At 33.3% G+C, this 16,347-nt stretch overlaps 1 protein-coding gene across 3 annotated transcripts in view; it reads left to right on the top strand.

Annotated features, from left to right (window-relative positions):
• UNC80 (unc-80 homolog, NALCN channel complex subunit) overlaps positions 1 to 16,347 on the top strand; it is a 228,118-nt gene that overhangs the window by 73,039 nt on the left and 138,732 nt on the right. For all 3 annotated transcript variants that reach the window (XM_047871278.1, XM_047871276.1, XM_047871277.1), the window contains exon 22: positions 4,595 to 4,767. In XM_047871278.1, the coding sequence (XP_047727234.1) occupies positions 4,595 to 4,767 (173 nt within the window). The remainder of the gene's footprint in view (positions 1 to 4,594; positions 4,768 to 16,347) is intronic.

Here is a 16,347-nt window from a genome sequence, read left to right as displayed (position 1 = left end):
AATTGTGCTATAAGGATTCATCTACAGAGACATACACATTTCCCTGTTTCCATCCAAATTGTTGCTATTATTACTGACTGGGACAAATATAAAAATATAACCTCTACAACACTTCTAATTAACTTTTATTAATTAACAATCTGTGGGTACAGTTTTTTAGACAACCATATACTTAATTTACTAGAATTAGTAAACATTTTCCCATTTCTTGATAAACATATCATCAGATTTTTAAAAAATCTCACATCTTTATAACTCTATCTAAAGGAAATCTGCAGCTTAGTTCAATACAATGTATTCTTCATGAAGCTACAATGATTTCTATGATTACTTCTGTTTAAAAAAAATGTTCCTGTTTAATTATCTCTGATAGAATTTGGCTAGGGCATACATCAAAGTTATTAGTCTATGGTTTCAAGAATCTTCCTAACTACCAGAACTTTTGTCATTTTCAGTTCCCATAGATTCTTTTTCACTCCTCATGATATCTCAGAGTTTTACATGTTCTTTTATATATTGTTTATATTTCATTCACAAATAGAAAAGGATGATAGAAAAATTATAGAGAAATATAATATGGAATATTCATAAATTCTGACTTTGGGATCAATTTGTGTCAGCAGTACCTTAAATAAGACTATCTGTTTCTGTGTATACAGAAGACAAAAACCATAAAATATAAAATTGATATCTGGAATTTTATGTGCTTTTGACTGGCAAGAGAAGATAGCTTACACATCACCATTATTCCTTGCCCACATTCTCTGGCTAATTAAAGATTATAGGGGTGCCTGGGTGGCTCAGTTGGTTAAGCATTCCATTCTTAATTTTGGGTCAGGTCATGATCTCACAGTGCATGGGTTCAAGCCCCGCACAAGGCTCTGAGCTGGCAGTACAGAGCCTGCTTGGAATTCTGTCTCTGCCCCTCCCTCACTCTTGTGTGTGTGCTTGCTCTCTCTCTCTCTCTCTCTCTCTCTCTTTCTCTCTCTCTCAAAAATAAATAAATAAGCTTTAAAAAATTTAAAAAGAGATTATAAAAGGTATTCTGTGGGATAATTCCTTCTGGATCTCTTGCAGAAGCCAGGTATCCCCAGCTCTTCTAAAAAATTAAAAAAAACATTATCTATTAATCTTACTACATTGCAGTTTGCAACAACTAACTGCCCTTGGCCAGGTGAACATCTCTCTCTCTCTCTGAATCTGCTTTTGCCTGTCTTTCTTCCTTCCTTCCTTCCTTCCTTCCTTCCTTCCTTCCTTCCTTCCTTTCCAATCCATATGCACAAATGATTCCTATGCACCCATTACAGATGTATTGTCCTTTTCTTTCTCAATTATTTTGATTTAATTATATTGTCTCTGGTTCTTTAAAGTTATTAAAGAAAACAAACATCAAGCATTCTTACCTTCAATTTAAATGTAATACTCAAAATTCACTGAGTTAAGATCAAATGCAATAGTTAATAGGATTTCTTTAAAATGTAAAAATATTATTAAATAAATTAAAAATATATCTGAACACTTAACAACACTGAAATTGCATTTATAATAAGCTTTTTCTTCTATGTTTTCATATTCACTAAGAATATTTCATTTTAGAAATCATGTTGTCTTTATTTGAAGGAAGATATTTTATTAAAGCAATTTTCTTTAACTGATTAATAAAATTTACTGAAAATCTTCTATGTGCTCAGCTCTGCCATAAATTCCATGGAAGTGCTGCTTAAAGAAATACTATATTTTGAAGTATCCCTTTTTAAGTTTAACACATTATAAAAACTGTATTCTATATAAATTTATAACTTATACCTCAGTAAATTTAATGTAAAAGATAGTAAATAAATGCAACTAGAATGTACTGAGACAAAAAAATCATTATGTCCAAGGAAGCCAAGAGGCATCCTTACATCCTAGTAAGTTATATAAAAGATTGACAGAAGATGTATTCTATAGCCAAATTACTTTTAACATTTCTTTTAGGATTACAATATGGAATGCCAACTGGGAACAATTTTACAATCAGTTTGTAACATGTACAATGTTGATTTATTTCTTACTATAAGTTTTCCTGACATAATCTCTACCTTCAGCAATATAGAAAACTCTAACCTCCTTCAACATGAACAGTTGTGTATTTTGAGGATGCTCTATGGCATAATGATAAGAGCGTAGGCTTATGGTCATTAGGTCTGGATTTGAATCCTGACTTGATAACTTTCTCTTGCATGAACTTAGACTGGGCTACTTAACCTATCCCTTCTTTGTGTATCTCTCTGTCTATGTTCTTACTGCTCTCTTGTCTCTCATTCTCTTTCTTTCTCTTTTTTTTAAATCATCTTTAAAGATTTATCTCATTATTTTACTTAGACTCTTTAACCATATTGTTTCTAAAGTTCTTTTGATCAAAATGGTACTTCCTTTGGTAATATTAAATAGCTTTCTTTTAGAATTCATTATCTTGTCAAATAAATATTGAGAAAAATGATGAAAAGCTTATTATTGTTAAGCCTCCTTTAATAAGATGATGGCAACTGTCCTTAATAAATCGGTTAAATAAGAATGAGTTTACTGATCATACATCCTGTCTTACATATTCGTTCTATTACAAATTTGAGGCAGTTATCACCTAATGTATTGTAAATCTTACTTATAGTAACAAATCATAAAACAACTGGATTCATTAAAAATGTATTATTTTATAAAAGTTAAAGACACTGCTAAGGTTATTCTTTTAACAGATGAGATTTCTGCTGATATGTGCAACTTAAAAGACTGTATATCAATGACTAATAAAGTGACATACAGATAGGAGAAATAACAGGAAGTTACTGGTTCTGGTAGTTTTGATAATGCCCAGTGAACAAATAGAGTAGCATTTTGAAAGGCAGCTGTCCAGGAAGTGTTTGTTCCTTATCTGTAGCTTTTAGCTCTACCTCCTTTGTGTCATTTGAGATTCTGTCTTCCAAATTGTTTGCACCATCAGATTCTTTGTGTTCTATTTCATTTTACAATTGATAAAAAATATGTCACACTAATTGGAAAAAAAGTGCTGGAGATGTTTAATATGGAATTTTGAATATGGAACATTTGCATCTGAAAAGGAAGTATGCTCATAAGGACTGAAATTTGGGAAATTTTGATAATGATCTTTTAATTATATCATGAGGCATTTTTTTGTGCTTATGAAAATTTTCAAACATAGACAAAAAGTAAAAAGGATGGTCTAACGGATCCCAAATATTCATCACCCATGATCAAACAAAAATTTGATCAAATTTTTCCATATCTGTTTCATCTATCTTTCATGCTTTTTAAAGGTGTTTTTTCAATATATCCCAGACATACATACATGTGCCTTTGTGCTGAGGCAGCAGGTAGGAAAAGTAGGGCAGTAGATAGAAGGAATCAGGGTATTCTTAACAGAAGAGGTGGGAAAGTCATTTCTGGAGATCCGATCTGTGACTTCTCAATGACAACCTGGAGTTGGTAACCACAAATGAGTGGTGTGAACAGAAATTAAGGGAAGCTCTACATCAGTGATTCTCATCCTTGGGATTTATTCTCAGGTATCACAGGTACATTTCAGAATCCTGAGAAGGGGCTTGGACTGGGTTTTAAAAACAATATTCAGCATAATGCCCTTATAAAAGGAAATTTTTTAGATATATATTAGAAACTGTAGTAAAGTCAGGAGATATTTAGGTTTTTCAAATGTGCCTATGGATAAAACTAATGAAAAACAATACTTTGTATCACTTTTTTCTTAATGTATGATCCTTAGACTTTCTGTGGTCAATAAATCATGTGGAGTGTTTGTTAAAATATGAATATCCCCCCCAGACATGGCATCAAAATCTCTAGTGATGAGACCTGATATTCTGTATTGAATAAGCTCTAGACTGATTCCTATTCATAGGCAGCTTAATTATGGAAAAATAAGTGTGGGGAGGGATGGGTGGTTCCCAAATCTCTGGTCACAGTGCTGGGTCAGGCTGGCTGCCTCATTATGTTCTGAGAGGCTTACAAAGCACACATTCCTACACTCCACTTCTAAAAATTCTGATTCTGAAAGTCTGGATGAGATTCAGGATCTTACTAGGTAATTTTGATATACAGCCAGGTTTAGAAATCCTGGAATTAAATGACCAACGTCTAAGATTCTTTACAACTCCAAAAGTCAGTGATTCTTTGTATTATTACCGAGATATCAAGATCCTGTCCTTGATAGTAGATTTAAAATTGCACAGTACTTGCATTGTCCATAAAATAGAAGTTAGTTGTCGATTACAAGAAGAATCATTTTAAATATACTAAGGTTTCTTGCTAGTATTAGAGAAGAGACCTGGTAGCAAAATGATTAGATCCTATATTCATGTAAAACTCTGCACATGCATATGCTATGTGTCACCAGATTCCCAAAAGCCATGGTACATCTAAATCAGGCATTAGGATGGAAAGGAAGGAGGTGGAGTCAGGGAGAAAGTTTTCAGGCCAACTCTACAGAAAACATAGTGTTATAACTTTGAAGCTCTTTTTCAATCTATAACCCGTTATACTCTCTCTTCTTCATTCCTCCACCATGGGAAAACCCCTACAGGTTGCCACAGTTTTGATGACCATCTGTCTTCCAACCAAGATGGTGGAAAAAGCAAAAACGTGGTGAATCTTGGAGCAATCCGACAAGGCATGAAGCGCTTTCAATTTCTGTTAAACTGCTGTGAGCCAGGAACAATTCCTGATGCATCCATCCTGGCAGCTGCTTTGGATCTTGTAAGTTGTTAGAAGAATTTGCCCACTCTATCTCCCATTACAATTAATACTGCTAATGGAGGAAAGCATGAGTCCCTAATCTTAACCCTATCTGTGGAGTTATTTTTTTTTTAATTAAGGTTTTATAGTTTTCAGAGGACAGGTCTTTCAAAACCTCCTTGCTTAAGCTTATTTGTAGGTATTTTATTATTTTGCATACAATTATAAATGGGATTGTTTTCTTAGTTTCCCTTTCTGCTACTTCATTATTAGTGCATAGAAGTGCAACAGATTTCCATATATTAAATTTGTATCCTGTGACTTTACTGAATTTATTTATCAGTTCTAGTAGATTTTTGGTGGAGTCTTTAGGGTTTTCTATATATAGCATTATGTCATCTGCAAATAGTAAAAAGTTTACTTCTTTCTCCAATTTGGAAGCTTTCTATTTCTTTTTCTTGTCTGATTGCTATGGCTAGGACTTTCAATACTATGTTGAATGAAAATAACAGTGGGCATTCTCGTCTTGTTCCTAATCTTAGAGGAAAAGCTCAGTTTTTCACCATTGAGTATGATGTCAGCTGTGGGTGTTTTGTGTATGGCCTTTATGATGTTGAGGAATGTTCCCACTAAACCAACTTTGTTGAGAGTTTTTTTCAAGAATGAATGTTGTACTTTGTCAAATGCTTTTTCTACATTTATTGAGATGATCATATAGTTTTTGTGGGTTTATTTTTTTGTTTGCTTTTCTCAGCACTAATGGCAAAAGGAGGAAGAAAGGTGGTGAGATGAAAAAAGGAAAGGACAAATTTTAATAAATATGCACTGGGAAGTATAATGTATAGAATTATGATTAAAAGGATATGAGGGCTTTAGAATCTGACTACCTGGATCAAAATCACTCTAACATTTACCAGACAAACTTCTGTAAAATGAAAGAGTAATAATAACATACCTACCTCCTCAGGCTAGTGTGAGGATTAAATGAGGCATTAAATAGAAAGCCTTCATCACAGTGCCTGGTAAGATAACTGTTCAATAAAGTAGGTCATTATTATTATTTTTTTATTATTACTTTTAGGTTTGTCATGTATTAGTACTTAAACATCTCTGAGTCTTTGTTTAATTGTCTATCAATTGGAAGAAAGATATGAAGGATCAATTTAAATTAATTGTGCAGAAGTGCTTTGAATGTCATGGTATTATATACACAGGTAAGGGGTTAGGGAATATAAAGTGAATCTTCTTAAGAAAGGGCTTCTGTCAGGTAAACTAGGCCCAGATATGAGTTTTGAACTCAGTCTCTCAACTTCCTTTATTTATCTCTGGTTTAATAAATTCTTCATACACTGTGTAAATTCTGGGTACTCACTACCAGATAAGCATCAACAATAAAAGTCTTTTATTTTCTCTTTTAAAAAATACAAACTAAAATAGACTGTTTTTAAAACAAAAAGCTTTAAGCCTGCCTATAAATGATCTGTTTTCCAGATTTTGTAACACAGGAATAACTGATCATTGGCCACCCATATTTTACCTTTGAAAATAATCCAAATCTAATCATGTGATTTATGACATTTTTTTGGTGACATTTGCAGCTTTTGCTCTCAGGATAGTGACTAGCAAGAGAGGTGGTTTCATTTAAGCCTGAAACACAAATACCACTGTAATCACCCAAAATGAGAACTTGTTGTATAAGATTTTTCAGCCAGTTCCCCATTCCCAGATATTGGTCATTGTGAATATTTATATATTCCAAAATGTTCAATATGTATTGATGTCTGCTTTGGTGACTATTAAATGTGAAGAATCATGAACCTCCAGGAGAGCTGAGGCTGGTGAAAATTAATCAAAAACAAAGTGCCTGTCTAAAGCAAGAGTTTGACAAGGCAAGGAGCCAATCCCTTGTTTTTTAAGTGGGAGAATGGTAACTAGCCTGCCACCCCTTTGAGTTGTGCAATGATGTTTTTTAATCACTATTGACCTATTCCAAAAGGAGCAGATTAAAATAAACAAATGTAACAAATTCATAAGAAAAGGGCAAACAATGGAACATTCACATAAGGAGTAAGTATATGAACAGCCAGTTCATCAAAAATATTAACACCCAATTAAGTATGTTCCATCTTATTTGCACTTAAGAAATGCTCATTAACATGTCCATAAATTCCTATATTCTAACTATCAAATGATTAGAAAGTGTTGACAGGGAATAAAATGTCAGACACCACTACATGATGTTGGTTAGTGGTGGAAGCAGCAGTATTTGATTAAGAATAGAAGGAAGTCAGAATAGCAGGGTAATAATGAGATGGTGGTAATGGGGAGTGGAGCACTCCTTGGCCCCTCCCTGCATAGTAAATAATTTTAAAGTGGATATTGTCACAGAGGAGGGGCAGTTCTCTGCATATTAATTATATCAAGTGGCATGAGTGGTGGAATTAAAAAGTGGCTTAAAAGATATGGCCCAATGTGGCTTAAAAGATACTCATCATATAATTAATTAATTCTACCAATATCCATTGAGAGCTTCCCATGTACCAAGCATGGTGCTAGCTGTTAATAATGATGCAACAAAACAACTTCTTTTGAACCTTTCTTACTGAAGATTGTATTTGCCTAGTGATCTGTTTTCCAGCCTTCTTAATGTACAGCATTCTAGGGTAGATAAACTAATGATTAACATTTATTGTGTGCCTACTGTTTCCAAATGAAAAAAAGATTGAAGCTCAGAAAGACCAACTAACAGTCCAGGGCTACACAGCTAGCAAAGGATAGAGCCAGATTAGAACTCTGTGTGTCTTTAAAGAGTGTATTTTGGTTGTCTCATTAAAAAATTATGTGAGATAACTATAGGAACTTATTTTAAAACATGCAAAAGTAATAAATTCTGTGTTTTATACATGATAAATGAAAGTAAGAAAGTAAAGATGACAGAAGTTAGTTGAACTCACAGTAACAATTATGCATTAGCACTTTACAGGTAGGTGGTTTAAGCTGTAATGTTCCAAAGGTACCGTCATATCTATTTTCGTGTCAATCTTAAAGTCATAGCTACTTTGGGAGATTTTTAGACAAGATGGGGCATCAAATTTCTCAAGCAACTGCCTAATGAGATTATGGAAAATGATAATAACAAACCATATTATTTCAAATTTTTGAAAAAATGGTAGAAAGATGATATAGACACAGCTGTCCATACAACTTGGAAAATGATGGCACGATAACATTTAAACAGCTATTATGAATTTTAATGGTCCAAAAGCATTTGAATCCTTTAAAAAGTTTCCTTTACACACGAATACATGATGAACTCATAATCAGAAAATATAGGAGATTTTCTTTAAAGATTCACACTATATATTCACTCTCTAAACCAGTATTTCTTTTTTTTAAATGTTTATTCATTTTTGAGAGAGAAGACAGAGCATGAGTGGGAAAGAGGCAGAGAGAGAGGGAGACACAGAATCTGAAGTAGGCTCCAGGCTCTGAGCTGTCAGCACAAAGCCCGACACAGGGCCTGAACTCACAAACCATGAGATCATGACCTGAGCCAAAGTTGTAACGGACTGAGCCACCCAGGGGCTCCACTAAACCAGTGATTCTTAATATTTTGGAGACATAGACTCTTTTAGAATTGGATTAAAGCTCTGGAAATTTTCCCAAGAGAAGTGCACTTGTAGACAAAATTTAACAAATAATATTAGAAGGTTTATGGACTCCCCGCAAAACCCATCCATGAAAACAAAACTATTAAGAATTAAATCTCAATTAATGCATTATTACTGGCAAATGAAACATTTTAGTCAAGTAATTGGACTGATTACTTTTATTAACAATTATTGGTGTTATGAAAACAGAATAATTGCTTCCTATATGTAATACTTAGGAATTGTATAAGACATGTAGGCATGGGAGAAATATGAGGCTTGTCACAAAGAAAGCATTTAAAGACTTGAAAAATAATCCCAATAGAACAAATGAATACTGGTTTCTGAACGTAGATTATTTTAAGAGGAATACTGATCAATACTTTGATAATCAAGTCTCTTTGCTGTTGACATTTCATCCCCTCCTACCAAAATGGTTTCATACCTGTTTGATTTCCAACTGCCTGAATGCTTAGTTTTCAAGGAGATGAGGTTACAGGGGTTTCCAGATACAAGTACACTCTTTTCCTGCCTGTAGCTTGACTCCTACCCCTAAGTTGGGCTGAATCCCACTGGAAACTTAAAATTTATTTTACTTCCCCAAAATATGGCTATTGCCAGATAGTTACCAGACCACTAGATTCTCTTTTCTTCCTTTCCTTTGGAACCTACTCTGGCCCTGCTTGACCTTCTCAATCTTATAAATCTCATGGTAAGAAATAAAATAAAGGGGATTGATGTTTATAAGCAGTGTCTTTGAGCCTCAAAGAAAAGAAGCATTTTCTGATCATTGTAGATGTCCAGTGATGGGGTAGCTCCACTGAGAAGTGATCAGTTCTTTGTCACTAGACTGGATTCAATGGGGGCCACTGTACAGAGGGGCCACAAGAAGTGGGTGGTTTGTATGATTCCCTTTCATACCTGAGGCTGTGATTCGAGGTCAAGGCCAAGGAGTAAACAGAGGTCAGAGGTCACAATTCCAGATATCAGAATCAGTAAAGGTTTAAAGGAGTGTGGTAGTCTCCATTATCAGACAAAGAATCTAGGTAGATCTCATTGAATAAAAGGGAGAGGTAATGATGGTGGCAGTAGTGGATAACCATAGTAACATTTTCATTATACTTGATAGTTTATAAAGCACTTTCATATTTATTACCTTGTTCACATGAGAGAAAAGGAACTAGCTCAGGGAACAGTCCCCAACTAAGGGCACAACTTAAATCCAGTTTCTCAACTATGGAAAAGTGAAGGAACGGATCACTGATGAATTGTGACAAGCATCCTGAGGAAGGGGAACAGAGCTGTGTGTCCTGTGTGCTTGCCTCAAGGTAGCCTTCAGTGTTTACTGTCATTTGCCCAGGTATGACAACTGCATACCTGTTCATCTGGGTTAAGAGTTTCTTGGAATTACTCTAACTTTCACAAATGCCCTCCACTAAATGTATTTTTAGCTTTGTTTCCTCTGTATTTGGCTTCACTTAATATCTGATTTCATCTTCCTCCTGGCTTTCAGAAATGTCTCACTGTTAAAATATGTCTTACATGTTTTACAATGCATTTGTGGTTTTTGTCATATAGGTATAATTGTGTGAATATGGATAGAAATTTCTATCAAGTAGAAAGATGAATATAGAAATATCTATTTCTACCATATAGAAATATGAATATAGAAACATAGAGAGAGGTAGGTATAAATATAAATGACATAGATGGATAGATTGCTGATTGATAGATACACAGATGAGATACAGATATGGATATAGGCATACTTCTTGATTCTGCCATTTCATCAGATAGGATTTGGGAGAGGAGGGAAAGACAAATGTGTTCATTTCATCATCACAATCCATTCCAACACTTCCTCCCTTCTCTCCTTTATTGTTTGCTTCTGTTGGATGTTGCATTTATTTTTAAGTGCAGCTTAAATACACTTTTTGCATTATGATGTAATTTTTATTTCAGAAGTTTTCACTGTTTTATTGCCTTAATCATAGATTGTAAATGTGACTTTTTCAAATTTGCAATTTTCTTCAGAATTAAAAAGTATCATTAAATGAAAGAAATGTTAGAGATGTCAACATTCCAAGTCTTTCTGCAAGTTTGGTTTTAAACAATTCTCTCGTCGTTATTGCTCTGACTACTCAACTTGGGGATAATTGGTTTAATTTTAAGTCCAGCACAGCTCTGCCTCACGCTCTTTCTTTTTAGTACAAATTTAATAGACACAACTGTAAAGCATGTTAGAAAATACATGTTTTAGAAGAACCTCATTTGTCTCCAGGTTTATGTAATCTGCAAGCACAAAAATAGAAAAATTAAACAGTTCTAACAAAAGGCACTTCTGTCTGTTTTCTGTATCGTTCAGATGAAATATTGTGTCCTTTTTTAGTCAGTTAAATATATAACATGAACAGACATAGTGATCTCTAATTTATCAGCATGAATAACACTAGTAATAATGTCTTTTGCATTGGGAGGAATTCCAAGAAGGCAAGAAAGTCAGTGATATTATAGAATTCTCTCTGGTCTGGGATGGAGAAAACCTAATTCTTGGTAAATTACATAGCCTTATAAATAGATAGCTTTAGGAACGATTGTATAATTTTTTCTCCAACTGAGGCACTTCGGAGAGTGAAAGGGGATGCTATCAAGAATTATACCAGTTAAGCAGAATAAACTGGAAGTCTTTGGGAGAAAATGAAACACTGGTTCCCATAGATATAGTCACACTTTCAGGTTCACTGCATCGAATTTGATCCACACAGGGCTTTCCATCATAAGACTACTTGGTGATCAATGCAGATTAGCTTCTTTCAGGGAAGTAGGAATATACATGCCTACGAGGAACTATCAAAGTGAAATCATATTGTGTTCTCTTTTGAATCATAAGAAAGGTTGAAATAATTCAGTAATAACCAAAACTAAATCATGAAATTATTCACTTGATTCTAGTGCTATTTCTATATTATTGAATTTTTTTAAAGATCCTAAGTATGAAATGTAGCATAAAAGTAATGTATATCATAAACATGAAGAGTTGAAGGGGAAAAAAAGTTTTAATGTCACATATCCACCACTACCTTAAAATAGGACATTTCCAGTTTTTTAAAGTTGCTTGGATTCCCTTCCCTAATCATATACCCCCTATCTCCCAGAAGACCCTGCTCTCTTGAACTTTATTTTATCTTTCCTGTGCTTTCTTTATTTTACCACATGCACTTGTATCTCTAGGAAATACATTGCTTCTTTTTGTTTTGTTTGCCTAGTTCTAAAATTCATTTGAGTTAAATTATACCATCCTCTTTTTGTTCCATGTTTCATTTGAGTTCACCTTTGTTGATGCTTTAGCATTAATACAATCACTTTCACTGGTGAATGATGTTTGTTTGAATATGTCAGTTTACATATCCATTCAATGTTAGATGGACATTTTTATTTTTTCAAAATTTTGACTATTTTGAACAATGCCTTCATGAGTGTTACTGCATATGGACCTTGATTTACAGTTTTCAAAATACATGTGTGGGTGGCATTACTGAATCATAATTTTACTATAGGATACCAAAGTGTATTTCAAAGTAGTTGCAACAATTACTGGCACCAACATTGTAATAAAAGCTGCTGTTGCTCTGTGCTCTTGTCTTGAATTGTCCAACATTTTTATCTTTACCAGTCTGATGAATTAAAGTAACAACACTTTATATTTCAACCTAAAATCTGAAATGTCTTCTTATACCATTTACCATTCGTGTTTCACTTTGGCAAAAGATCCCATGTGTTTATTTTCTCTTTTTTGGAGGATTATTTAAATTTTGTTGAGGATTTTAAAAGGATGTAGATATTGTCAATTAGAATCCATTTTCTGTTCCCTACTTTGTGGCTTATTTTCATTTTATTCCTTATACTAAATTTTAATAAAGAGAAAATTTTAATTTGATTCATTAAAATTTTCTTTATGGCTAGCAGCTTTTTTAACAGATTTTTAAAGAAATTACAAGGCAATAAATATACTCTTATTTTTTCTTATAAAAGTTTTAAAGTTTGCATTACACACCGAAGTCCTTAGCTAGAACTTACCACGTGATTGGTATAAGATAGGAAATTGTTTTCTTAATCCTTTTTATCCACATGGAAAATAATTATCCTAGCATAATATATTACTAGTTCCTACTTTATTCTCTGATGTGCAGAGAATTCATTTCATTTATTGCTTTGAATTCATAGTATTATCTTAACTATGTGTCAGATTTCCATATATGCATGAGTGTAATTTTGAGGGTTTCTGTTTTTGTTTTTTGTTCTATTCCCCTTGTACCCTAAGTTAAACTACTCTGTTTTAATAGCTAGAACTTTTAATGTCACCTAAGCTATTTATGGCTCTTTGCTCTTCCGTGTGAGTTTTATAATTAGGTTGTCAGGTTTCATAAAAATACTTGGACTTATTCTTGGAATTATATCGAGTCCATAGATAAATATAGAGATAACTGAAATTCAAATTGAAATTCAGTTCTTAATTGGTTAGTCAAAAGTTCTACTTCCTTCTGAATCCATGTAATTTTAATTTTTTTAGTAATTTGTCAATTTCACCTACATTTTCATGGGTTTTTTGGCATAAAATTTATCATAACATTTTCTTATTAGCTCTTAATCTTTGCAGTATCTGTAGTTATTCTATGTTTTTATTTCTAAAATTGTGGGTTTTTTCTTGTTTAGGCTTGCCAGATATTTCTCAATTTTATTAGTTTTTTTTTTTAATGGCCTTGTTGATTCTGTGTTATCTTTGTTCTCAAATTCATTACGTCCTGCTCTTTATTTTCTTCTCTGGTTTTGAATTCATTGCATTTTTTTTTAGCTTATTGGCTGATTGCTGAGCTAATAATTTCACTTTTTCCTTTCAAAACTGATCATTTAGCTATTAATTTCCCTCAAATACTACTTTAACTACACACCATAAATTTTGATAAGCTGTATTTTTGCTACAACTTATTTTTAAGTAATTTTTAATTTCTTTAATCTTTTTTTTTGACCCATGGACTATTTAGATGTGTATGTGTGTGTTTCAGTTTATAAATACCAAGGTTTTATTAGGCATCCATTTGCTATTGATTTGTAAGTTTGTTTTTACATACTGATTCTTTGGAATTAATGGAGACTTGTTTTATGAACTATAACATTATCGATTTTCATAAATGTCCCATTTGTGGTTGAAAATCATGTGCAGTCTCCAATTCTTAGGTGTAGTATTTTATATTCAAATCTCCATTCTTATTTACTTCTTACTGTTTGATATGTTGATTACTAAGTTGTGGGTTTTTTTTAATTTAAATTTTATGTTTTATTTTTAAAAATTTACATCCAAATTAGTTAGCATATAGTGCAGCAATGATTTCAGGAGTATATTCCTTAATGCCCCTTACCCATTTAGCCCATGCCTCCTCCCACACCCCCTCCAGCAACCCCTCAGTTTGTTCTCCATGTTTATGAGTCTCTTCTGTTTTGTCCCCCTCCCTGTTTTGATATTATTTTTGTTTCCCTTCCCTTATGTTCATCTGTTTTGTCTCTTAAAGTCCTCATATGAGGGAAGTCATATGATTTTTGTCTTTCTCTGACTAATTTCACTTAGCATAATACCCTCTAGTTCCATCCACATAGTTGCAAATGGCAAGATTTCATTCTTTTTGATTGCCGAGTAATATTCCATTGTATATATATACCACATCTTCTTTATCCATTTATCCATCGATGGACATGTGGGCTCTTTCCATACTTTGGCTATTGTTGATAGTGCTGCTAGAAACATGGAGGTGCATGTGTCCCTTCGAAACAGCACACCTATATCCCTTGGATAAATGCCTAGTAGTGCAATTGCTGGGTTGTAGGGTAGTTCTATTTTTAGTTTTTTGAGGAACCTCCATACTGTTTTCCAGAGTGGCTGCACCAGCTTGCACTGCCACAACAATGCAAAAGAGATCCTCTTTCTCCGCATACTCGCCAACATCTGTTGTTGCCTGAGTTGTTAATGTTAGCCATTCTGACAGGTGTAAGGTGGTATCTCATTGTGGTTTTTATTTGTATTTCCCTGATGATGAATGATGTTGAGCATTTTTTCATGTGTCGGTTAGCCATCTGGATCTCTTCTTTGGAGAAGTGTCTATTCATGTCTTTTGCCCACGTCTTCACTGGATTATTTGTTTCTTGGGTGTTGAGTTTGATAAGTTCTGTATAGATTTTGGATACTAAGTTGTGTTTAAATCTTCACACTGATGGCAAATTTGATGGCATTTATAGTTGTAGTTCTGACAATCTATATTTATTTAGTAGCAGTTTAGAACTATGGCAAGTATCTAGTGCTATGAGCCTTTTATCACTAGCTAGTGACCCAGTTTATTTTTAGTAAGATAGATTTCTCTCTGATTCCAATACAGATGAAATCATTTTATTAGGTTAACATTGGCTTGGTATGTCCTTTTGCCAATAATTTACTTTCAACTTTCTATATGTTTGTGTTTTAGGTATGATTCTCATAAAAAAATACACTGAATTTTTTATACTACTTTAACAACCTTTTCCCCTGGAAAATTTAGTACCTTTGCACAGATTAATGATTGCTGATATAGATTAACCTCACTTTTTTTTTTGCCTATTTATCACACATTTTCATTATTTCATTGTATATGTGTTCTTATTTCTATTTTATATCCTCTTTTAGATTGTGATGGATTTAGTTTTATTTCTATTGATTTGGTTTGGTTTGGTTTAGCTTTGTTTTATTTATTTTCCTTCACTAGATTGGAAATTATTGTATTCTGTTTTTATTTTTTAAAATTACATATTTCAATAAATGAAATCTATAATTAGTATCCATACTATTCCCTCAAACAGTAAAATACTGTAGAGGATTTTAACCCCAACTATTGTTCAAGATTTAGTTCCAGCTTGTTTTTGTTTTAACATTGACAAAGCAGACAATATTTTTATTGATTTTTAGGAAAATTATTTTTGAATGTACCCAAAAGCTTAGCATATTCTCTGCTCCCCATTTCTCCTTGAATCTCATACATTCTTCCTAGGATCCATGTTCTTCTGAAGGTGACCTTTCAGAAGTTTCTTTAGTGATGATCAATTGGCAGTAGCTCTCACAACTACAATTTATTTGAAAATGTCTTTATTTTGATCTCATTCTTGAAAGATACTTTTGGGGCGCCTGGTTGGCTCAGTTGGTTAAGCGTCCGACTTCAGCTCAGGTCATGATCTCGCGGTCTGTGGGTTCGAGCCCCACGTCGGGCTCTGTGCTGACTGCTCAGAGCCTGGACCCTGTTTCAGATTCTGTGTCTCCCTCTTTCTGTGACCCTCCCCTGTTCATGCTCTGTCTCTCTCTGTCTCAAAAATAAATAAACGTTAAAAAAAAAAAAAATGAAAGATACTTTTCCTGGAATTATAATTACAAGCTAACATTTTCTTTCTGTACCTCAAAGTTCTTATCCCATTCTTTTCTGACTTTATCAACATTCATTTAAGTAATATGCATAATCTAATCTGTCTCCCTTAATTGCTTTTAACACTTTCCTTTTATTGTTGATATTTTGCAGTTTCACTAAGATGTTTCTAGCTCATTTTTCTTACTTTAGGTTCATAAAGCCCCTGAATCATGTACTTGGCATATTATATATGTTCTGAAAATTGTTCAATTATTATCTCTTCAAAACTTCTATCTTTCACATTTTATCTAATCTTTAGTTCTATGAATTAAAAAGGTATATGATAGATCTTATTGTTTTATCCTCTGTTTTTGACAATTTCTCTTTCATATTTTTCATTTCTTTGTTTCTTTCAATCTATATCCTATATTGCTGAGATATGTCTTCCATTTCACATTTTCTCTTTTCAACTTTGTCTAATCCCATGGTTCTAAGCCGCAAGAAATTTTACCCAACAAGGGACACTTGACAAT

The sequence above is a fragment of the Prionailurus viverrinus genome, chromosome C1, assembly GCF_022837055.1.
Source record: "Prionailurus viverrinus isolate Anna chromosome C1, UM_Priviv_1.0, whole genome shotgun sequence".
NCBI lineage: Eukaryota > Metazoa > Chordata > Mammalia > Carnivora > Felidae > Prionailurus > Prionailurus viverrinus.
Note: the sequence above shows the minus strand (reverse complement) of the source record. Positions and strands in the feature narration are given on the sequence as shown.